Raw genomic sequence first — 25680 nt, 5'->3', positions numbered from 1 at the left:
GTCTTTCTTACAACTCACTGGCTCTGAGGGATACAACAGACAGAAAATGTAGCAAAAAACAACTGGCTAAATAGTCTGTGGCCTATTGTATAAACCGTCAGGACTCTGATTCCAGGCAGGTTGGTAATTGTGGGCTGTAACAGGTTCGCCTGTGTTGTGTGAAGCTTGTTTGAAGGTTTCAAGGATTTGTGGATCAGGATTCAAACTTACTTCGAACAAGGTAATTTATGTGAGCAGTTCATTTTCAGCAGTCAAAAATAGACTATCCATAATTGATTTCTTGCTTTTGCATTATGATACTATTTTGAGGAAACATATTTTGCATAAAAACCATCCTGCAATGTAACAGTTTTAATTTGATTTTAAGGTAGTTATAAATGTCAGCATGTAATGATTGGATGTGAACTATGACCTCTAGTACTCTAAAGGTCACAGGGTACTAAAAGATGAAGCAATTACTGCCTCCTTGGACACTGATTGGATATTTATATAAGTTGATGATGCTTAACTCATTCATCCCTAAAGATACACTTGAGCTCTTTCAATTCAAAGGTTGGAATAGTTCATTATGAAATTTCAGAGGTGAATGAGCTAATGTACAATGTAACATAAGACACAGTTATTGTATTTGGAAATATTTGGAAATATTGATCCTTTTCATGATATAAAATACGAAGTGCTTATGGGTAGCATAATGTCAAATAAACATAGTTTTAGAAAATTCATTGAAAATATGGACACAACTCTATGATGTCTCAAACGCTTCATGTAGCATCATGGTTAATACAAGATTCTAGTTCAACAACAAAGAACATTTGTTTCTTGAGTCACGTTTAGTAAACAAACATCTGGAATATAAAACACCCTTCCTGTCTTGGGATGGATCGATATCTTTGCAGATCGTGTCTTAATTGGGATGGATAGATATCTTTGAGATCGTGTCTTAATTGGGATGGATAGATATCTTTGATATCGTGTCTTAATTGGGATGGATAGATATCTTTGCAGATCGATTGGATGAACATTTGTACAATTTTTCCTTCGGCGTATTTAGTAGTATGTTATTTTCAGTTTTAGTATCTTAACTGCATTTTTTTGTTTTGTTCTTAACTGTTTTTGACATGTTCCTGCGAATTTTCAATTATGTTCTTGTTTTTTGGAAATTAAACCATGCAAACCATCCCTACAAATGACTTAATTTACTCAGCCCGTCCCCGATATCAAAGGAAAGACAAATTAATATGATCAGGGAACCAATAATGAAAGAGCTTCAGGTCTGCTACAGATCTGGCTGGTGTGGATTCTACCAAAGCATGCTATCATCAAACACGGAGAAATGGGCACTATCATTTAATAAGATCGGGGAGATTTGGGATATAATCAGGGCTTCTGATTCGGCTGCTGATGTATATCCCCCATCCCACTAGTCACATACAGTGTATACAAGCACTCTCAGCCGTGTGTGGGTCCTCTCACCCCACACCTTGCTGCTAGTTTACACCTAGCACTGAGGAAATGGGCGGCTCGCAGTTGTCTGAACATGGTGAACTGTGTATTTGGTGCAGTGTATTGGTTGTGTATCAAATAAGTGTGTTTTTGTATATTATATTAGTTTAACAAAATAAAAGTAGTCATTTGCATGTTTAAACCTTAATTTCAAAAGGTGCAGAAATTAAGAGAGTTTTGGCTAGGTTTCTGAAGACAGGTATATAGGAATGGAAAGAGTCCACACGTGGAAGTGGTGAAAATTTGTTTCCCACACTTTACAGATGCATTCCTGTTTTTGCTAGAGAAAAGATAAACCTGTCCTGAAAGCTATCTAGGGAAAGGCAGCATACATGTGCTGTTATTCTGATAACGTCACGATTGCATCATCAATTGATGCTGTGTAACCACGGTAGCGTCATTAGTTATGTCATACATTCCATGCCCCATTGGATTGGATTAACCATTATAACTTATTTTCACTGTGTTGGAGAAGAACTATCATTCCTGTGTGATGTTGACAAGATGCAACATCTAGATAAGATTTTTGAATTTTAGGTCTTGGCAAAGCCTCTTGTTAAACATAAAAATGTTATCCTTTGGACGAGATTTCTCTGTCTTCACACCTAAAAAAAAAAATATATAAGAATTATAGATTTTATCTAACAGTTATGGCAGAGAGTTCAAAAAACATCTCTATTGTTGTGGACAGGAAGTGAAAACAAAATGTTTTACTATATATATAATTGCCTTCATGGGTATTTTGCTTACTCGTTAATGTGTACTGCAGTCAAAGGCAGACACTTTTTACAAGTTTAATCCAGAAAACCACCATTAGTTCCAAATAAGACAGCTATAAAAGTTAAGCTAGCTAGAAGATCTGTTTTGATTTCCAGACCAAACCATTTGATAATGTGATGATATGAAGTAACGTTTCAGTATCCTCTCAGAAAACTGGCAGTGTGAGTGATGTCTGCCAGTGATAAACCTATCTGTCTGACCCGTCTATCACTAGGACATTTTATAAACAGCATGGTGCAATCACCCCAGGTAGGACAACTGGAACTGAACCAGTTCCTTAGTGTACAGAGGTCGTATTGGTGTGGACCTTTATCTGACCTCAGAATGTCATTAACAATAGGATGCCAAAGACAATAGGAAACTCACCGATACGTTTAACAATAAGATGTAATTTGGACCTGACAAGCATTCTTGGGGTGGTCCAAGGTTGTCAAAGAGCAATCCCCATTTGTGCCAGGTAAGAGTTGTTGACTTCACTGCACATTGGCCATATGTTCAGACAATGAATCTACAAATAAATGACTTAACTTGGCTATACTTTCTTCTAGTGTTGGTAAGCTTTCTAACATACATGGTAGAAAGTGGATTCACTTTTGCATTTCAAAATATCCATGAAAGTTGGTCACACAACCTTATGTTTAACGTTAAGATTTATAACTGCTGTTCAATATCAGATAGAACATACAACTGCTGTCACACACACACAGCAGATCATACCACTGCTGTCACACACACACAGCAGATCATACCACTGCTGTCACACACACACATAGCAGATCATACCACGACTGTCACACACACACATAGCAGATCATACCACTGCTGTCACACACACATATCAGATCATCCCACTGCTGTCACACACACATATCAGATCATACCACTGCTGTCACACACATATCAGATCATACCACTGCTGTCACACACATACCAGATCATACCACTGCTGTCCTTCATGTGTTAGAATATAAAACTAATATACAAAAGGCAATAAAACAAGGATTATATGTATACTTGTCCATGTATTAGTCCTAGATAATCAATAAAACAAGGATTATATGTATACTTGTCCATGTATAAGTCCTAGATAATAATTTACAAGTTTTATTTTCAGTGTAAGGTTAATATTCTTTTGCTCTCAAAAATACATGAAGTATCTAAAAGAATTTTGATTATCATCCTGTGGTATCAAGGTTTGGGGTTTTGATTATCATCCTGTGGTATCAAGGTTCGGGGTTTTGATGATCATCCCGTGGTATCAAGGTTCGGGGTTTTGATTATCATCCTGTGGTATCAAGATTCGGGTTTTGATTACATCACAAAGCTGTTTCATTGTTAAGGGTTCTTTGCCGGAATATCACAAATTTGTATGTGTTCCATCCAGGGCTGTTATCTACAAAATAAACCTTCTTGAATTCTTACAATGTTTCAAAAGACTTTGATGTATCAAAAATATGATTCATGTGCATTCTTCAATATCTGAATTTTTTTAATGTGCGTCCATCATGATGTTAAACTCCTGTCTGGTTCTGCGTGAGTTGGCAGTGCCCAGATAGGAAACTTGTTTATGTGTTCATGTTGCCGTAGTTTCAAATGAAAGGCCAAGGTCAAGGTCAAAGCTTCATAGGTTTTATATCTTTCCGAACTGTTTGTTGAACTTTTCAACCAATTTTAAGGGATATCATGTCTCAAAAGAGCAGATGGTTCCGAGGTCAACGCCCAGGGTTACTAACTAGTACATCAGTACCTAACATATAGCCCACCCTAACATAGCCCAAACATGCTCATCAATACCTGGAAAATGTTGTCTTTTCACAAATATGAAAGTTTCATTGTGCATAATTGTAAACTTTTCTGATATTAAATTACCAGTCAATTTGTTAGTTTTGATATTTTTGATGATATTTTAGAACTTTATGTTATTTTGTCTGTATAAAATTCTGATAAATTGGCCAAAAGATTAATTCATTGAAAAATTATATTTTGATGCAGCAAATCATCTGTTTAAGTGATGAAATAAGTGAACTATAAAGATGCAATAAAATATGAAACGTTTCCTTACACAACAAAGCTCACCTTCCTGATGTTAACTTTGTACTATATAGAATAATGATAGATGCCTTGTGGCATGGAACGTTTGATATCAGTAATACAACACCAGAGATGATCCTCATCTAGAGATTTATTCTGGAGTGTAGTGAAAGGCCCTGTGTATAACTGTGGCCCTGTAATCTGTGGGAGGCGGACTTCTTTCATCAACCATTCACCATCTTTACCGACTAAACCAGAAGGATTTGAAACCTACATGATGACCTTGTAGACTATATTGGCTTTCACACACAATTTTTTGTTTGTTTGATAGACGTCATAGTTCATAGTTATAGTGGAGTTTCTAATTTTGCATTGAAAAACATTTCAGCATTTGGTTTTATAAATCTGATTATTTTTTCTGATGTGTATAGCCAGTACTACTTTGAAATATATTTGTCAATTTTTTAACAACAATAACAAAAAAGGAATAAGACAGCTGTTTACTGGTGGATTCACTGAGAAAACCTGTTCATTTTATCTTTCATTTTGACAAAAAAATCCTGAGAATATTACTACTACTGTAAAAAGTCTGTTTGTACCCTTAAGGGTCCCTGTCCCACTGCACTGTAGTTTTTCGTATATACAGTAGCCTCCCCTTAACTTCCGTGATATAACTGTAGCACAGTTGGGCCCAGACACTTCTGTTGACTAGGTTGCTCACTCGGTTAGAGCGATAGTAAAACAGTCTGAGGTCCTGGGTTCGAATCCCGGTCTAGCCCTGCTTATTTTTTGCATTCAAAACACTATTATTGTTGATTATATTTTGTTTATTTCATCATCGTTGGTGGGGGGTTTCAGAAATGATTTATGCGAGCTATAATTATACCAGAAAAAACAGTTTCCAATACATTTTTTACATTTTTTGGCAGTGGAATGAGGATTCTTAAATAAGGACATTTTTTTCCGTGACTAATAATAGCATTATGTACTTTAAGGCTGGGAGGTGTAGCTAGGCCACCAGGTGGCACCCTTAAAGAGGGTTGCAGTTCTTATGTTCTATAGCTATGGGTAGCAACATTGTGTAATAAATGTGGAAAGAAAAGTCTTTGTAAAATGACAAAAAAATATTTGTTGAAATCTTGAATGATCTCCTTCAAAAATTAAGTGAAATAACCAAGAATGTATCTTATAATAAAAAAGAAGCAATTGTTTTTTTCATCAGTTTTTAAGAAACATTCAAGTCAACAATGCTTTCATTAATATGCAGCACCTTACTTTTGAACAATGCTGAGTTTCCAGATGCAAAATTGTCTGGTAAAAACCTTGGTTAATTTTTTACGAGACAAAAATAAATTTTAGCATCTGCTTTGTTTGTGCAGACCTTCCCTGCCCTTGTGTTACTCACTTTTTTTGGGATTACCTGGACTAGGAATTTAAGTCTTGGCAACCTTTACAAAAATCACTAAAACAATGGTTATTTCTTCACTTTATATCTACATTAATGAAGTCAAATTTGGTGAGGGGATGGTGGAGGATCAGGTAATTACAATCACTTCATCGTAATTGTCTTCTCAGATTGAGGATAGTCAGTAAGACTCAGTCTCGTATATATACATGTGTATGCAGGACTGACAGGAGGGGCTCATAACAAGGCTACTAGAAATAATGGCAATTGAGTCATAACATAACATCTAAACAAAACTGGATCGATGTTAAAAAAACAACTTGGTTTACGTAGCAAGGAAGGCTCATTAATTGAGTTTCATGACAATTAGTAGATCAGGACAATTAGTAGATCATGAACACAAAAAGGTCATGTGTTGGAATCAGGTAAATATAAATAGAAAAGTAAACGACACAAAAATATTCAGAAATTGAGATGATCCTTAATATTCTCACCCTGTCAATTTATCACAAGATTATTGACATCATTACTTTTCATTTATATCAAATCATAAAATGGAAATATAGCTTTGTTGTTAAAATGTTTACAATTGTTTTCCTTTTTATTTAGGGAGACAACACCACCATGCCTTCCTACGAAACAATTGACGACGAGGATGAGTTACACAAAATGGTAAGTACACGTTTGAAGGACATGAAGAATTCAAACTCCATTATTTAATCTCATTTGATTTGTGATAACTGAAATTACAATTGTGATGTGAGTAGCCAGGATTTGAACAAATAATGCATGTACCTAGGTGTCTAAACATCTTTGTTTTTACAATGAGGTTTGGAAAGAATGACAGATGAGAATTTGAGAGCTCTCAAAATGTTCTCAAATATATCTGTATCATAAGGGAGATGGGATTTCGATTCCTACAGTTGTATTAGCGTACAAGTTATTTTGGCTTTAAGATAACAGATATCAGAGAAATGTGTAGAAATCAAATCCAATTGGCCATATTCAGCCTTCAAGATAAACAAGTAAACAAGATATCTGGGGTGTCCAAATTGAAAATAATGAAAATTCACGAGAATTAGAAAGTTTATGACATTATTGTCACCTATATGATGGCATAAGGTTCACCTATCTCAGGACCTTCCATGTCGAAAATGGTACTAGGGGTTTAGGAATTGTGTTATACAAAATGGTACTAGGAGTTATGAACGGTTCAGCTATCCTTAAAGGCCTTCCAATGTATTGTACAGGATCAGATATCGTATAAGGAGTTCAGAAGGGAAGAAACCTTGTAAAGGATACCAGTGTTGTTGTTTACACCTGATTAATTGTGCACCTTTCAAAGTAAACAGGTACTGATAATAAAGAGGCCATAGAGTGTAGACCAGCATCACTTACACCAACAGTTCCTCCACATATCTTTAATCTTGCTGTATAGGTCAGCAGGCTGCCCACTGTGGCCACTATCTCACTGACCCATCATGCATTCTGACGTTCTCTATTACACACTAGCCATGCTGTCTTTGATAGGCAAACTACTGAAACCATTGAAATCAGTAGTATTCATATATCCTTTTTTTCAGTCATAGATTTTATTCATTACATGAAACTGTAGAATCTCTTGAAATCGGAACCAGTACTGTCTGTCATTTGGAATTTTATTGATTTTCATGTACTATTTTTGAAATACTTTAAGAAATGTATTGGGGAAAAGATCGGATAAGGTTTTAGGTGCTTTAACTGTTTACCATGAATTACATTTAACATTAAGTTATAAACAATATACCACACATGTATCTGACTTTTCAATTCATATGAAGTCAATAAATTTCAGTAAAAATAGGTGATGGTAGCATTGAGCAGATAAAGGAGCTAGTTTTTTTTTAATTCGAAGTCTTTATGTGCAAATCATAAACCAATATTTATCTCCTATTTGACTTGCTGTATCAGATTGTTAATGAAATAATAAGGGTTTGTCTTGTTTGCTGTTGGTTTTTGGCAGACTGATTTGGGCAGTAAATGATCGATACCAGCTTTTTATCACGTGTATCAGGCTTGACGGAAGTCAAGGCCCTGATTAACCTAGATTCATAACACCATCCCAGTCATCAAAATGTTTGATAGCTATTTGATGTGTTGAAGGATGCACAGATAAACATATTTATAGGTGATCTTTGAAAACTCACATTTCTAAGGGAAAGGTTTGAACAAGAAATGTTTGTGATTTCAAAAATGTTTTTGTTATAATTGTCAAGAATGAAAATATCTGCAAGGTAGGAACATGATTTGATAGGAAGTCATCACTTTAGGTCACTGTGACCTTATTTGGAATGTAACACTTAAGGTTCTATGCCATATCTGCTTTGAAACATTACTTAATATTGCAATCTTATTGCACCAGATGTTGACCCTAATTCCACAAAATATATATTAGGATGTAGTTCCTTATAGGACTGCATTCGTGAAGTTTGAATTATTCTGACAGAGATGTGCCCTGAAGAGGGGTTCTGACAGTAACACACGTGTGTGGAGTGGAGATGTGCCCTGAAGAGGAGTACCGGTACTGACAGTAACACACGTGGGTGGAGTGGAGATGTGCCCTGAAGAGGGGTACTGACAGTAACACATGTGTGTGGAGTGGAGATGTGCCCTGAAGAGGGGTTCTGACAGTAACACACTTGTGTGGGGTGGAGATGTGCCCTGAAGAGGGGTACCGGTACTGACAGTAACACGCTTGTGTGGAGTGGAGATGTCCCCTCAAGAGGGGTACTGACAGTAACTCACGTGTGTGGAGTGGAGATGTGCCCCGAAGAGGGGTACCTGTACTGACAGTAACACACTTGGGTGGAGTGGAGATGGGCCCTGAAGAGGGGTACCGGTACCGACAGTAACACACGTGTGTGGAGTGGAGATGAGCCCTGAAGAGGGGTTCTGAGAGTAGCACACTTGTGTGGGGTGGAGATGTGCCCTTAAGAGGGGTACCGGTACTGACAGTAACACACTTGTGTGGAGTGGAGATGTGCCCTGAAGAGGGGTACCTGTACTGACAGTAACACACTTGTGTGGAGTGGAGATGTGCCCTGAAGAGGGGTTCTGACAGTAACACACTTGTGTGGGGTGGAGATGTGCCCTGAAGAGGGGTACCTGTACTGACAGTAACACACTTGTGTGGGGTGGAGATGTGCCCTGAAGAGGGGTACCGGTACTGACAGTAACACACGTGTGTGGAGTGGAGATGTGCCCTGAAGAGGGGTACCTGTACTGACAGTAACACACTTGTGTGGGGTGGAGATGTGCCCTGAAGAGGGGTACCGGTACTGACAGTAACACACGTGTGTGGAGTGGAGATGTGCCCTGAAGAGGGGTGCTGACAGTAACACACTTGTGTGGAGTGGAAATGAGCCCTGAAGAGGGGTACTGACAGTAACACACTTGTGTGGAGTGGAAATGTGCCCTGAAGAGGGGTACTGACACTCACTGTAACACATGTGTGTGGAGTGGATGCTAGGGCTTCATTTCACATACTCTGACAACATAAACAAACAAGAGATTCTGTCTGCCTCATCCATCAAATTTAACATTTACTTTTCACTGAAAGATCACTCTGACCTAGTTAGCTGTGCAATTATATGTATACTTGTACCAGTAAATGGTGAATCATTCAAATTAGACTGCAGGCTCCCCTTTCTTTATGTATATTCTCGGTAATTGTTAAAGAAAAAGCAGACTTTTATAAAATAAGGGGCACATTGTGTTTCCCATGTCCGCCAAGTCCCTTACCTTCGCGTTGCGTCCTGTCCTGAATCAATGTAAACACTAAGCAACTTCATTCTTTCATAGCTTTTCGTCAAACTGAAAAGGTCATGCACATATGAGTATACCTTGGACATCGGTGTGTATCAGGGTTCAAAGGTCAAGTCCAAGGTCACGGTTGCTATATATATATACAGTCATTAACCGATTCAGAGTCATGCTAGTAGAATGCTTTATAATTAGCTGGTCACTTCTTTATAAAAACTTAGAGGCTAGAATTATCTGTCAGCCATCTATCTACTGTCTGTTAGTCATTATATGGTGCCATCCTTAGTATCTGCAATTAAACTTGGTATTAGATATTTTTCAAATAATTTTAAGTGAAAAATGATGTCTACCATCAGATCAATGCTGTACACATTACCTATCAGATCAATGCTGTACACATCACCTATCAGATCAATGCTGTACACATCACATCTACACCATCATGCTTCACCAGGTCCTTATTAATGTCATTGTTTAAGAGGTGCAATATTATCAGTTGTTTGATGTTAACCCATTGACACCTAATGACTAACTTGGACTGCTCCAAATCAAAGGATAGCATTTTCCATTGTGGAAATACAGGGGCGATACAGTTAGATTATACTGTTGTTCTGAAACTGTTCAGACTTGGTTCCAAACTCATCAGCATTCAAGGTTGTAGTTTGTTTGCCCTGTATAACCATTTGCCTTCAGCCAACACCAACCTGGTATAAGATAGGCCTAGCCATTATTGTGGTTCTGTGAGGTATTTTTAGTTTGTTATACATCAAAGAGCTAAGGAATTGTCTGTCGGCCATCTTTCTGCTGTCTGTTGGCTATTAGATGGTGCCTGGGTTGGTACATTACAGTCAGTCTTGTTGCCATAGTGATGATAGCTACCCCTGATAAAAGAATCAGCCAAGATTTTCACTGTAGAAATTCACCAGTGTAGTCATGGTTTACATGGAAAGTAGATTTCATGGTTGGGCAGGAGGAATGAATGGCACGTGGAACAGTTGCTTTGTATGACATGTTTGTTGGTAGTGAAAGTTTTTTTAAGCATTAGCATTTCTCAGCATAGCATGGTATTCCACTATAATTTTGTACTACAAAGAATTAGCAAATGTTAGGTCCATCTATTTCTCTCTCATACAGTCTTTTCATGCTTCTTTAAGCCAAAGTACATTGTTAGGTATGACCTTGTTTCTTTCCTCCGTCCTGTCATGTTTGTAGAGGTAGTAATGTGAACCTCTGTCTTTGTGTGCTGCCCGTGATCAGTCCCCATTAAGTTAGTGCCATCGGACTACCTTGGCCAATCAGTCTGCTTTGATCCTGCACTTTTAAGGAGCTCTCTTTCCTTTGTGTTTGTGATGAGGGGTTAGAGTCCAATGGAGTATTGTATACTGTTACCTCAGCTACTTATGATTCTAATTCACTACATTCAACCGAACATAAAGCATTTATCATATAAAACTCAACACTTATGTATGGGAGTGGCCTTCGACGGTCAACCATTTTATTATAGGAACAAGTACATGAAAAAAAAAGGGCACGCACCCGATCCATCTTCCCTTCTCTCTTCTCTTCGTCCTGAATCCAGATCCTGGCAGATGCTAGGAATTCCCATTCCAGAATCTTCCCTGGAGTTCATGCTTTTCTCAAGGAAAACGGGGAAATTCATAATTCTATAATTTAGCAAAAGGAAATATAACTTTGCTGCCTGCTATTATAGAGGAGATAAGGGGAAGTTGATGTTGTGACACTAAAAGTTAGTGGTATTAATCCCCCAGCTCGCCTGTGTAATTGGTAATATTAATTGTTGAGGAAGACGAGTATACTTCCTAGCCTGTCTGTGTGTCAAACTCATTGTCAGACTATAGGTCCTAGCCTGTCTGTGTGTCAAACTCATTGTCAGACTATAGGTCCTAGCCTGTCTGTGTGTCAAACTCATTGTCAGACTATAGGTCCTAGCCTGTCTGTGTGTCAAACTCATTGTCAGACTATAGGTCCTAGCCTGTCTGTGTGTCAAACTCATTGTCAGACTATAGGTCCTAGCCTGTCTGTGTGTCAAACTCATTGTCAGACTATAGGTCCTAGCCTGTCTGTGTGTCAAACTCATTGTCAGACTATAGGTCCTAGCCTGTCTGTGTGTCAAACTCATTGTCAGACTATAGGTCCTAGCCTGTCTGTGTGTCAAACTCATTGTCAGACTATAGGTCCTAGCCTGTCTGTGTGTCAAACTCATTGTCAGACTATAGTATACTTCCTAGCCTGTCTGTGTGTCAAACTCATTGTCAGACTATACTATACTTCCTAGCCTGTCTGTGTGTCAAACTCATTGTCAGACTATACTATACTTCCTAGCCTGTCTGTGTGTCAAACTCATTGTCAGACTATACTATACTTCCTAGCCTGTCTGTGTGTCAAACTCATTGTCAGACTATACTATACTTCCTAGCCTGTCTGTGTGTCAAACTCATTGTCAGACTATACTATACTTCCTAGCCTGTCTGTGTGTCAAACTCATTGTCAGACTATACTATACTTCCTAGCCTGTCTGTGTGTCAAACTCATTGTCAGACTATACTATACTTCCTAGCCTGTCTGTGTGTCAAACTCATTGTCAGACTATACTATACTTCCTAGCCTGTCTGTGTGTCAAACTCATTGTCAGACTATACTATACTTCCTAGCCTGTCTGTGTGTCAAACTCATTGTCAGACTATACTATACTTCCTAGCCTGTCTGTGTGTCAAACTCATTGTCAGACTATACTATACTTCCTAGCCTGTCTGTGTGTCAAACTCATTGTCAGACTATACTATACTTCCTAGCCTGTCTGTGTGTCAAACTCATTGTCAGACTATACTATACTTCCTAGCCTGTCTGTGTGTCAAACTCATTGTCAGACTATACTATACTTCCTAGCCTGTCTGTGTGTCAAACTCATTGTCAGAAAAAACACAACCATAGTGACCACATCAAACAATCTAAAGATAGATAAGTTTAACCCTTTCACTCCTATGTAACTTTAGTTAACTCTACCATGCATTAATTTAGATGAGTCCATTTTGGTCTATAGTGGTGAAAGGGTCAAACTCATTGTCAGACAAAAAGACAACCATATATATATATATATAGTGACCACATCAAACAATATAAAGTTAGATAGGTTTAGCAAAAATACTAATATCTGTATCAGATGACTTTACTGAGGGTAGCACAAGATTTATTTGAATATATATAAAATAATTTAAGGTGACACATCACTTACTAGATTAATGATTGGCTTATACTATATTACGATGCTGAAATATACCAACAGACTGAAGAGTTGTTTAACTTTAACATTCCTTTTGTTCGACATTCCATTCTCAACAGCAGCCTATTAATAGTAATTACAGAGACATGTGAATGGATATATTGCTAAAAGTTTTATTGTGGGAAGTGTTTGGTTCTCCTAATCAGTTATGTTTCCTCTACATAAACAGTTTTAACAGGTTTCTGTTCTTTGTCTAAATAAACTAATTGTCAAGTTTCAAAAAAAACATCTCAGGAATCCGGGGAATTTTTGTAGAATGAGTGTATGTGTAGAAATATTTTGTGTGTGTTATGTCTTTTCTACAATAGGTTAATTAGTCTGGACCTTTGTGGTGGAATTTAAGGTCTAAAAATATACCAGGGTGTTATTTGTAGCCTGTGAAGAAGAAAGTCTAATATATATAAAAATACTCACCTGAGCATAATCCGAACATGTATGTTTGTATGTGGATCAGGAGAATACCATCCTAGGTTTGGAATGAGTGGAACTACTACTGACAAATCTTTACAGGATACAGTCACAAAAAATTTAACCCCCCAAAAAAATGTTCTAGTTGCTCTGATGTAAAACATATACCTGACTGTGATTTCAGTTGACATGAGGGTATATGAGGTGACTATTTAGTGGTTCAACACTTAACGGTTATCATATCTTTGTCATTGGTAATTAGGTATAATGGTAATTACGTACCACTGATGTTAAATACACTATCCACGGACTGGACGTAGTTGTTGCGTAATGTGTTTTTTTACATTGTTACATAACACTTTTTACTGTCATTGTTATATAATACTAATTGGAGGAAGAAAAAACATAAAAATAACAAACAGTGTACAATGCGCCCACAGTATATATGTATAGGTATTCCCAGGAATGCTGTGTCTACTGTTCATGGGAAAGTCAAAGAGAATCTTCAGGGGATTTATTTTGCTCTTGACCTTATTTTCTTAACACACAATCTCCTCTTCTAATTGACCTTGAGCAGATTTCTAATGACCTTGACATGAATGTGGTCCTATAGGTAAGATAAGGAGATAGCTGCAATATTATGTAGGCAGATCACTTTTCCCTGTCTTATCTCCATGGTGATAGCTGGTAGCCAGTAAAAGCTTTTTAATAAGATCATCTGTATGAGCAATATAAACGGCCACAAATCACCCCTGATCTTTGTGTTGACTTCCTGTACTCGTGGCCTGTCCTACACAAATCGCAAATGATCATCCTGTATTGGTGGCCTTTCCTTCACCAATCACCATTGATCTGCCTGTTGACTTCCTGTATTGCTGGCCTTTCCTTCACAAATCACTAATGATCTGCCTGTTGACTTCCTGTATTGGTTGGTGGCCTTCCCTTCACCAATCACCAATGATCTGCCTGTTGACTTCCTGTATTGGTGACCTTCCCCTCACCAATCACCAATGATCTGCCTGTTGACTTCCTGTATTGGTGGCTTTTCCTTCACCAATCACCAATGATCTGCCTGTTGACTTCCTATACTGAGGCCCTTCCCCAGACAAATCACCAATGATCTGGATGGGAGAAATAGCCTATGAGGATTAACCCTTGGTCAGGAATGTGAGCAGTTCTAGTAGTATAATTGGCCGTGGTAGCCATGTGCACTGGTGTAGGCCTGTAGTACTGTAACACTGGATGTGTACCTAACACAGCCTCAAAGTTAACCAAAACAGACACCATATATAGTAGTTCTCATTACAACAGACTGGTATCTGATCACTATAGCAGTACTGAGAGGTTGTACTGAGAAATTAGGTGTCCCTGTCTATTAGGTCTAATAGACAGGAAGGCAGAACCTTTTTCTGCTCCTTTGCTACCTTTCGGTTCCCCCTTAATTACTTACAACTTACCTATGAGTGAGAATATCAAGGAATGACTTCAGGTCAATACTGGAGTGATCTTCATTGAAGTAGTGTTCAGCAATTCTTGTCTGGAGTAAGGACCTTTAACCCATGCACCCCTAAAGTCACATTTGAACCCTACCAAATCAAGGTCTGGACGATTCCAATTGTAATATGTAAGGGTGTACAAGTCCCTTGTATGAGTTGGTTGCAAAAGTATAATAGACCTATAATTTGGGAATTTAAACTTGGGAATACTTGTCGCCCTTGTAGATAATATTGTATCAACAAGGGTGACATGCATTCCCTGCATTGTCTTTAGAGTATAAGTTGTTCTCCACTCACATAAAAGATATGCTGTCTCATGCCAGTGTAGGTCACATAATGATAGACGGTCACATGATTACCTATTACAGACGGTCACATGATTACCTATTATAGATGGTCACATGATTACCTATTACAGACGGTCACATGATTACCTATTATAGACGGTCACATGCTTACCTATTATAGATGGTCACATGATTACCTATTATAGACGGTCACATGATTACCTATTATAGACAGTCACATGATTACCTATTACAGACGGTCACATGATTAGCTATCAAAGACGGTCACATGATTACCTTACTTCTGTCTTCTGTTCACAGCTCTCCAAAACAGAGAACTTTGAGGAGAGGAAAAAAATCCGTACCAGGATGAGAGAGCTGCGAGAAATCCAAAGCAGTAAGTAGTTGTGGATCGTTAGGATCCTGTATCGTTTGTTAGGACATGATTTTAAGGATCCTGTATCATTTGTGGAGGACAGAATTTTTAGGATCCTGTATCATTTGTGGAGGACAGAATTTTTAGGATTCTGTATCATTTGTGAAGGACAGGATTGTTAGGATCCTGTATCATTTCTGGAGTACAGATTTTTTAGGATCCTGTATCATTTGTGGAGGACAGGATTTTAAGGATCCTTTATCATTTGTGGAGGACAGAATTTTAAGGATCCTGTATCATTTGTGGAAGACAGGATTGTAAGGACCCTGTATCATTTGTAAGGACAGGATTGTTAGGATCCTGTATCATTTGTGGAGGACAGGATTGTTTGGATCCTGTATCATTTGTGGAGGACAGAATTTTTAGGATCCTGTATCATTGGTGGAGGACAGGATTGTTAGGATCCTGTATCATTTGTGGAAGATAGGATTGTAAGGATCCTGTATCATTTGTGGAGGATAGGATTGTTAGGACCCTGTATCATTTGTAAGGACAGGATTGTTAGGATCCTGTATCGTTTGTTAGGACATGATTTTAAGGATCCTGTATCATTTGTGGAGGACAGATTTTTTAGGATCCTGTATCATTTATTAGGACAGGATTGTTAGGATCCTGTATCATTTGTGGAGGACAGGATTGTTAGGATCCTGTATCATTTGTTAGGACAGGATTGTTAGGACCCTGTATCATTTGTAAGGACAGGATTGTTAGGATCCAGTATCATTTGTGGAGGATAGGATTGTTAGGATCCTGTATCATTTGTGGAGGATAGGATTGTTAGGACCCTGTATCATTTGTAAGGACAGGATTGTTAGGATCCTGTATCATTTGTGGAGGACAGGATTTTAAGGATCCTGTATCATTTGTGGAGGACAGGATTGTTAGGATCCTGTATCAGTTGTGGAAGACAGAATTTTTAGGATCCTGTATCATTTGTGGAGGATAGGATTGTTAGGACCCTGTATCATTTGTAAGGACAGGATTGTTAGGATCCTGTATCATTTTTGGAGGACAGGATTGTTAGGATCCTGTATCAGTTGTGGAAGACAGAATTTTTAGGATCCTGTATCATTTGTGGAGGATAGGATTGTTAGGATCCTGTATCATTTGTTGAGGACAGGATTGTTAGGATCCTGTATCATTTTTGGAGGACAGGATTGTTAGGATCCTGTATCATTTGTGGAAGACAGAATTTTTAGGATCCTGTATCATTTGTGGAGGATAGGATTGTTAGGATCCAGTATCATTTGTGGATGACATTTTTAGCTTCCTGATGAACTCATTAATGTGGAATGCACTATAACAAGTGTCAAGCTATGACTGAGTGAGCGATTGCATATTGTTTACCTGTACAGCAATGTGATGCTACAGGCATCTTATTAAAAATAAGTAAAATGATCTTTGTTCCTCTTGTAGAAGTTGTCTAAAGCATGATCTTGATGATAAGTATTGTCAAAAGTTACTTAACATTTTGGATGCTAAAACTATATAAAAACATTTGCTTTCAAGTTCCAAGTTTAGTCAGACCTTATCTTATTTTGTCTAAGAGGGAAGATATTGTCACCTCCAAAATCTTATTTCACTGTACTTTGTCTACCACAGAGGAAATTGAAGAACGTAGAGTCCAGCGTGAGAAAGACAATGAGGACATTATTAAACGTAGACATGAACAGGCCGACAAACAGAAGGCTAAAACATTGGCTGACTTTGACAAGATGGCAAAGACATCATCGCAACAACACAACAAGACGCTACAGGCATCAGAGGAGAGTTTGAAGGAGAAGATACGGCGTGCTGACGAAGACAAAGCCAGGACACTTGCCGTGTATGACGACCTTGCGAAAAAGGGGGTAACACACACAACAACAACCAACAAAACAGAGGCAGTTCCAGGTATGTTGTCTTTGGGAAGAGTACTTTGTTAAACAATGTAATAGCTTTTCTTTTCATATATCACAGTGCTGTTTTTGACCTTGAGAAATGGTCTCAACAACTGGTAACCATGGACAGTCTCTTGTAGACTGGGGCAGTTAAAGGAGTGGGCATAGCAGTCTGTGGAATGGTAGTAGTGGGTGTGGTAGTACAGGGGTGTGGCAGTAAAGGGGAGTGGCAGTCTGCAGATCCATGTAGACTGTAGGCTGCAGAGTGGTAGTAGTGGGTGTCAGCAGCCTGCTTGGTGGTAGTAGCCATGCATTGACCTTTACCTGTATTTAGCTGTCCTTATATACATATAAACCATAGCTGTATACAGTGTGTGCTCTTTTCTGCTTACCATATCAACTTTGACCTTTGTATTCTATACTTAGCATATATTTCCTTCCATTATAATTATAAGGATCTTACTCACGACTTTGTTGCCAATACATTTAGTATATATCCTCTGTACCCATAAATATATTTCTCTTGAAATTAAATACTTTGGATCAGAGTGTAAGTCTTTGGATAAACGTGTAATTGGCATTATTGCGAGCCCATACTGTTAATTTTGTTATAATTACAAAATTGTCACGATTCTCCAAACAAGATCTGATGAATAAAATCAGGTATTTCAGAGATGAATTTACACTTGATACCAAAACATATTAAGCAAACTGGACTTGACATTGTATTTATTTCAAAGTTATTTAAGAGTTTTTGCTTAAGATTTGGTAAACCTGATATTCCCTATCTTATGGTATAATTGTGCTTGTGTTGTGTCCTGTATTTGTTGTTTCTGTGTTATAAATCTGTATCATTCATTTCTAGGTGCTCTATTTTGTTCAATTCAGAAATCAAATTTTGGAAAAAATACATTTCTCAAAACACTCGACTTAAATGTTTATTTTCATTTACATAAGCAATAAGGAAAGCTTTATAAATGTTAAAGAAAAAGTTAAGGAATGCTTTTATTCTATAAAAAAACAAAAACAAAAAACAAATAGGGCCTTAAAAAATTGAGGCCTGATACCGCCTTTCAAAACAAAAATACAGTAAGCTGAAATATACGTCAAATTGACAAAATGTTCATCGGGAAATTTCATTTTTATTTCTCTTTTATTGACAAAAATGTATATATATATATATTAAGATTATTTTTCAAATAATTTCTGTGTGGTTTTGTATTTATTTGTGTGTAAACTTAGATTTGTATATACTCAAGTGTAGATATCTTGAACCTCAATAATAATCACTTCTATTATCTGGAAAATTTGATACCTGAACACCATTTTTGGGAAAATTATTACCTTTTTACTTGAAAACAAGATTTTGTTTATCCATGAACTTGTTTGTCATGGGAAAAGAAGTGTCAGGGTTAATATTGAGGTTTTAGTGTTCAGTGAAATCTGGTCTCGGCTTCACAGTTGTACGAATGAGGAGCAATAATCTTGTATGAATACAGTGTTTGTCAAAATTTTGTGAAAATACACATATCTTATATAGTCTTTTTTCATCAGAATTATGCCCTTTTTTGGTTTCCATCTACATATTTCTTCTTTCAGCCTTAAATACTGCTACTTAACTTCTTGACCAGTATTTATAATCTTACTTCACATGACTTGTATCTGAGATAGTTATGTGATCGTAATTTTTTAATTTCAACAGTTTTAATGGGAGTAATAATGTCCCCTGTTATGATTCCTTTTATGTGGGTTCGTGGAACTTTGTTAGCCTGTGTTTTTGGCTTTTAGTATATGTTTGATAAAGATTCAGTAGTATTGTCTGTAAAGTCTTTCAGCCTGATTATAATTTTAAAAAGAAAATTCTTTAACATCCTGGCAATAACAATGGTCATATAAGGATGGATGCCAAAGGAGACATCGCCTGAAACACAAAGTAGATAGAAAAGATAGAAGGCAGGAATGACAGGGAACCTATAGAGAAAGTTCGTGTTTGTGTCTATTTAAAGAACAAGAGATTTACAATATTGGGTTTTAGGTTGCCTTCTAAATTGCCACTGTATTTGGGGTAACGCCATATTTATATGAAAAACTATAGTACAGGTACTGAGCCAGATTTCACTGTGTAGAATGGGTAGAACTATATGCTATATAGCTTTGTTTCAAGCTTCTAGCCTCCATGCTTGATCGCTTCCTTCGTTATCATTGCTTCCTAGGGGGAACAAGAACAACAGTTATTAAAAAAACAGAAACAACTGCAGGGTTCGGAGGTGTTGGTTATGGTGCTAAACCCACGGCAGGTAAGCGTTACATTCATTGGTTCTCTTTTCACAGCCAATGAGATTCTTCGTTACAGGTGTTGACAAGGAGAGGGAGTGCATGGTTGATATCAAGCACGCTTAATTCCAATGTATCTACCGAATACTTTCTACGGCACCACCCTTATCCCAAATGAATTGAATTTTCCTGCCTATTTTCTGGAGATTGGTGGATCTCTGTTAATGCTGTCTTGGTTACTATGGCTACCATTAACTAAGCTGAATGCTATTGAATCTATTAGCCACCTGGCTATAAAATTGCATGAATAAGGTTACACAAAAATGTGCCAGAAATGTGTGGATTGTCTCCTGTACCAATCACTCCTGTTGATGATGTGAAAGTGAACCATTTATATATGCTACTGACTGTAATAAGATACAGGCTAATATATTAGGAAGGAAATTGTGCATTACAATTGGAGCTCTTCTGGGGAAAAAAGGTTAGGAATGGTGTGTACTGCCAATGTAGATGTTTGTAGATGTTCTTTATCATAATGACATCCATGGGAAAACTTTCTGATTACAGGTTTTGTGTGTAAACTGGCCTAGGTATAATAAAATGTGAACAATGATGGGGGATGAGTTTGATATATTGCCATCCTCACAGTAAACGTTACCCCATATTTCTTCTTATCACAAACCTCCTACTGTGGTAAGACATCTTGTAGAAAACGTAAATAGATGAAGGAAGTGTTTTTTGTATTCTGGCTTGTAAATGTCATGGCAACACAATCGTGTTATCTCCCTTGATATTTGTTTCTGTAGCTGCACACGGATGAGATTTAAACAAAGTTCTGGTGGTTTTTTAGTATGTCTACAGTAAATCTAACTAGAATAACATGCAACAGTCAATTTATATATAGATATTGCAGACATATACTGGTAGGGGTAACTATATATACCTGGTCTTGTAATTGGACAAGAAAGAAATAATCCATCAATGAATATTACAGTTGACAAAAATACACTTTGTAGCTGAAGTGTATTTGTTATATATAATGGAATCATTTTGTAACATCCCATTCAGAGTTTTTGATTTCCACCTCAAAACTGTTTTGCCAAACTGATATTTTGAAATAACAGAATGTTTTTCCACTAGTTTGGTGTGGTTTTGAGAAAGAAAAAAAATCCCATGTCTACTTCAAATTTACCTTTGCAAGTCACACATCCTTGAGTCTGAAATTTGTTCATTAATGATGTGTAAATATAGCTATACCGAGGTAACAACAGGTTTACAGTAGTATAGAAATAGTCGCTATACCGAGGTAACAACAGGTTTACAATAGTATAGAAATAGTCGCCTAGGTTTGTACAGAGATAGTGTCCTCATTTGATTGTTTTTGGTTTTTCCTGATTAACTTATTTATGTACATGCACTTCCTTGATGTGGTTTTCCCGTACATCACATTATGTTTTATAATTTATACCAAATTATAATTTCTTTCTGTTGTTTCTATATTGTGTTCACATTTTTGTTTCACACTTTTGTTATTTTTTTTTTATATATATTTACAATGTTTTTTGTGTTTATTTGCTAATACTGTTTACAAAGTAACATTTGGACATACTTGCATTATAGCATTAATGTGTTGTGTTCCCATGCATTTTGAGTGGCGTTTGTTTCTAATAGAAAATCCATTCATTTCATTCCATTCACTGTCTAGAACAAGCTGCCAAATTTTTGACAGAACAACTTAAAAACGCTTCTTGCATCGGAACTGAGGGTAAAATATCGGTGAAAACCGAGAGCTGGAGCAGTCGAGACGGAGTCACACACACGTCCCAGAAATCTGAAGCTTGGGGAGGTAGATTTTCCTATCAACACCTTGCTCCCTGTCATGTATACACTAGCTTACGGTGGCCATCAACATCCCACCTTCTACTAACAAATTATCTCCCCTTTCTGAACCATTTCTTTGCAATGTTTTAAATATTTCCCATCATGATACAGCATATCTTCTTAAACAAATTCTCCACAAGCATTTTATCTTGCTGTTTGATACGTTTTCTGATAAGTTTTAATGTTTCTCCTGATGTCTTCCGTTCTCCCTATTTCTACAGCTTAATATATTTGCTGTGACATATTTGGTATGAGCATATTTCTATCCCTGTCAATCGTTGTATTTCCTCCATGAAAATTCTGTCTCTGCATCATCAAACTCTTGTCAATTCATTTCCAAAACATCATTTTCTGTCCTTGACCCTGATTATAATGATAACCTATGGAAGTACAGTTATCTGCCCTTGCTGTTATGGTTCTCCTGATCATTGCACGTCATCTGTCATACTGTCCCCATTATCTTCTGACACTATAACAAGTCCCTCTGTACATCGCTTACTAATATTTAACAATGATTCTCAATCTGCAATACTTACTGATATATATAATGTATTACCATAACCTCAGCATGCTGTCAGTCAGTATAGACATATAACTCAGTATGTTACTAATTATACACCTGGTTAAGGGGTTGAAGAAATAATGCTGATTTTTAGATGGCCTGATATTGAACCAAAATGGGCTAGTTTGCACTACTAGCTCTGAATTAAAAAGATAGAGCATCAAATCCCAGATATGTCTTTTATACACACTAATTTGTGGAAAAAAGGTTCAAGCTCAGTTCCATCCAAGCTTGACAATATATTTAATATATACTTTTTACACAGAGATGGAAAATTGTGATACCAGCTTTATAAATACACATATTAATTTCTATCAAGAAATGTGTACTTTCATTTTGAAGTAAACCTCAGTATAAGTGTTTTTTCTTGCATGTCACCAGTAGACTAGAGTTGCATTATGATATATACACTCATTTGTCTAATATACAGACACAAATACTTGTATATGTTAACACTAATACATGTATCACTTTATATTGATTTGCATGATTTGATAATGATGATATGAAATTGTTGTTGATAAATGTACTTATATTATTTTGCCTGTACATATGTACTTCGAGAAATGTAAGAGTTCACAAAATGGTGTAAGGGAGGTAACTCACACTAGAACGGTGTGGTTTGATCAGTAACCTGGCAGCACATAAACTTTAAATTAGATTTTGTGGCAGAGAGAGTTTTGCTGCTGGGAATTTACTGTTTTAACATAAAAACTAGAAAGTAGTATTACAATTTTTGTTTTAAGATTGAATCAGCCTTTGGCAGCTGTCCAACTTTTCTCAAGTTTAAAAATAAAGCTGAAGGTTTTGCACCAAAAAAACTAGACCGTCTTGCTATTAACCCAGCTTTCTTCTGATTGTGTTTATGACTTGCAGTAAGAAGCTGCTACCATAAATCTCTAACGTTTCTATTAAATATTTCTGCTATTTCAAACATGCTCAAGAGATTGTTACCAGAAGTTAACAAAAATGTTCCTCAATAATAAACACCATCTGTGTGCAATGTTAGGAACTCTCTAGTGTTAGGAGGAGGAAAAAGTCTATTTTGTTTGAGTATCAGGTACACACGATACATACAATATATATAGAATCAATTTATAGAAAATTATCTTGTATCCAAAAGTAGTTACATGAATCACGCTTTGTAACAGCAATTTGAGGAATACCTTGGTGTATTGGCAGACGATTGTAGGTGAATGCCTGCCTCAGTATTTACTACACGCTATGTACAGTTGGGAGTAGGGCTCATCCCATTCTTTCCTGCAATGTAAGGAGCGTCAATTAATTAGTTTTATGTGTGAAATTCAGGTATCTCAGCTAGTTGGGGATATTAATTTCAGAAACATCTTGAAATTATCTATCTTCTAAATCAAGATTGTGTTTTTTTCTAAAGGATTTTCAAAATTCTGTCTGGATTTATTTTCTGCATGTTGGAAAGGAATAAAGAATATATATACAATGTATTTTGAAATCATGCAAGATATGATTTATCTATTTATTTATTTTTTCAAATATAATATGTTTTGTGTGTGTATATAAATGTATAAATAATGACAAGTGAATCACCATTTTTGTGTACAGTATTTTGATTTTATCTTCACCCTTTCAGCAAAACCCGGAGCTGGTGGTGCAATGGCTGCATTTAAAAAAATGGATTCTGCTGCAGCTCCCCCTGGTGGTAGCCGTCCAAAGTAAGTACTGGGACATTGTTGCAGACATTACTGCCAGTCATAAATAGGCTAAATATTCATTGTGGTTATTTTTCATATGTTGGGGAATTCAATTTTCGTCTTCCTTTTAATGATATATAAGGTGATGTGGGATGTTGCAGAATTCATCAATTTTGAAAAGTTAGTTTTGAGAGAGAAAAAGTAATGGGACTAATAACCAGCAAGAATCGATTTTATTGTATAAACAAAACAGTCATCATAAATTGTCTGATATTTTGATATTTTGTTTCAAGTCAATGAAATGTAATAATTCTTTCCGTGATTGTATACTGTATATCCTTGTTGAATCTATTTCAATGTTACCATGAACATGATTGATATTCCTATTGAACTGATTCTTTGTTTTATTTTAGGTTAATGTCGTTACTTTAGCATTTAGAAATGGGTTTCATTACTTTTGTCCATGAAAATATATTCATATTTATTTGTGCTTCAATTTTGGCTGATTTTTTTTTATAAAACATAGCTGGAAGAAAATCATGTACAAGTGTGATGTTGAAAAATGAATTGATCTCTTTTTAAATCTTTGCATTTATAATGTAAGAAATGAAAAAAAAAGTGCTTTCAATATTTGTTCAAAATTTTCCATCCTGTATATTTTGAAACCTGTTTCTGAAAAAACATTCAAATGATTCTGTGTTAATACTTATGTGTTTTACCAACTGATATGATATGTACAGTACATCATTGACATAGCTGCTAGCCTGTTATCATTACCGCATGTGTGTGGAGTTCATTAGAGATTACAGAGTTGCAATAAGATTTATTATAACTTGGCCAAAGAAACATGTCCTCAGTCTTTAATTCCTGAATAGGGAGGACAAACCTTTTTCGGGATGTCTGTATTTATTTCCCTTGACCCAAAAGTAATCCCTGTTAATGCTAGAGTAATCCCCCTTGACTCTAGAGTAATCCCCTTGACTCCAGAGTAACTCCCCTTGGTGCTAGTGTGATTCCCTTTTGACCCTAGATTAATCCCCTTGACCCTAAGGTAATCTCCCTTGACTCCAGGGTAACCACCCATGACCCTAGAGTTAGCTGCTAGCCTGTTATCATTACCGCATGTGTTTGGAGTTCATTAGAGATTACAGAGTTGCAATAAGATTTATTATAACTTGGCCAAAGAAACATGTCCTCAGTCTTTAATTCCTGAATAGGGAGGACAAACCTTTTTCGGGATGTCTATATTTATTTCCCTTGACCCAAAAGTAATCCCTGTTAATGCTAGAGTAATCCCCTTGACTCTAGAGTCATCCCCCTTGACTCTAGAGTAACTCCCCTTGGTGCTAGTGTGATTCCCTTTTGACCCTAGATTAATCCCCTTGACCCTAAGGTAATCTCCCTTGACTCCAGGGTAACCACCCATGACCCTAGAGTTAGTATTCCTCTTTAACCCTAAAGTAACTCCCTTAACCTGCAAGTGTTCTTCTGCCTGACTAGTTTCCATCCTTGACACTTGAGTTATAATAAAAATACCCTCTACCCTAGAGTAATCGTCATGATTCAAGAGTTTAACTCCATTGACCCTAGAGAAATCACACTTTAGTCTAGAGTTATCAGCCTCACCTTAGAGTTACCATTCTTTTCCCTTACTTTATCACCCTTTACCCTAGAGTAACCCTTTTGACCCAAGAGTAATCCTCCTTGACCCTAGAGTTATCATCCTTGATCCTAGAACAACCACCTTTGACACTTGAGTTATCCCCCTAGACCAAAGAGTTGTCGTCTTTGATTAGAATAGTCCTCTTGACCCTTGAGTAGCCTCTCTTCACCCATTGACTCGGCAGTTATCACCTTTGACCCTGTAGTGATACTCCTGACCTTACAGTAATCACCCTTGACCCTTGAGTATTATCCCTCTGGAACCTAGACGTATCACCTGTGGCCTCTGTGGTTAATTCC

At 36.9% G+C, this 25680-nt stretch overlaps 1 protein-coding gene across 2 annotated transcripts in view; it reads left to right on the top strand.

The window, feature by feature from the left end:
• Positions 1 to 25680, top strand: part of LOC110460718 (muscle M-line assembly protein unc-89-like) — a 207370-nt gene that overhangs the window by 171051 nt on the left and 10639 nt on the right. For both annotated transcript variants that reach the window (XM_021513785.1, XM_021513786.1), the window contains 6 exons: positions 6332 to 6394; positions 15337 to 15412; positions 17054 to 17344; positions 19545 to 19628; positions 21311 to 21451; positions 23658 to 23739. In XM_021513785.1, the coding sequence (XP_021369460.1) occupies positions 6332 to 6394; positions 15337 to 15412; positions 17054 to 17344; positions 19545 to 19628; positions 21311 to 21451; positions 23658 to 23739 (737 nt within the window). The remainder of the gene's footprint in view (positions 1 to 6331; positions 6395 to 15336; positions 15413 to 17053; positions 17345 to 19544; positions 19629 to 21310; positions 21452 to 23657; positions 23740 to 25680) is intronic.

The sequence above is a fragment of the Mizuhopecten yessoensis genome, unplaced genomic scaffold (assembly GCF_002113885.1).
Source record: "Mizuhopecten yessoensis strain PY_sf001 unplaced genomic scaffold, ASM211388v2 scaffold10477, whole genome shotgun sequence".
Taxonomy (NCBI): Eukaryota; Metazoa; Mollusca; class Bivalvia; order Pectinida; family Pectinidae; genus Mizuhopecten; species Mizuhopecten yessoensis.
This window is presented reverse-complemented; position numbering and strand designations above follow the sequence as displayed.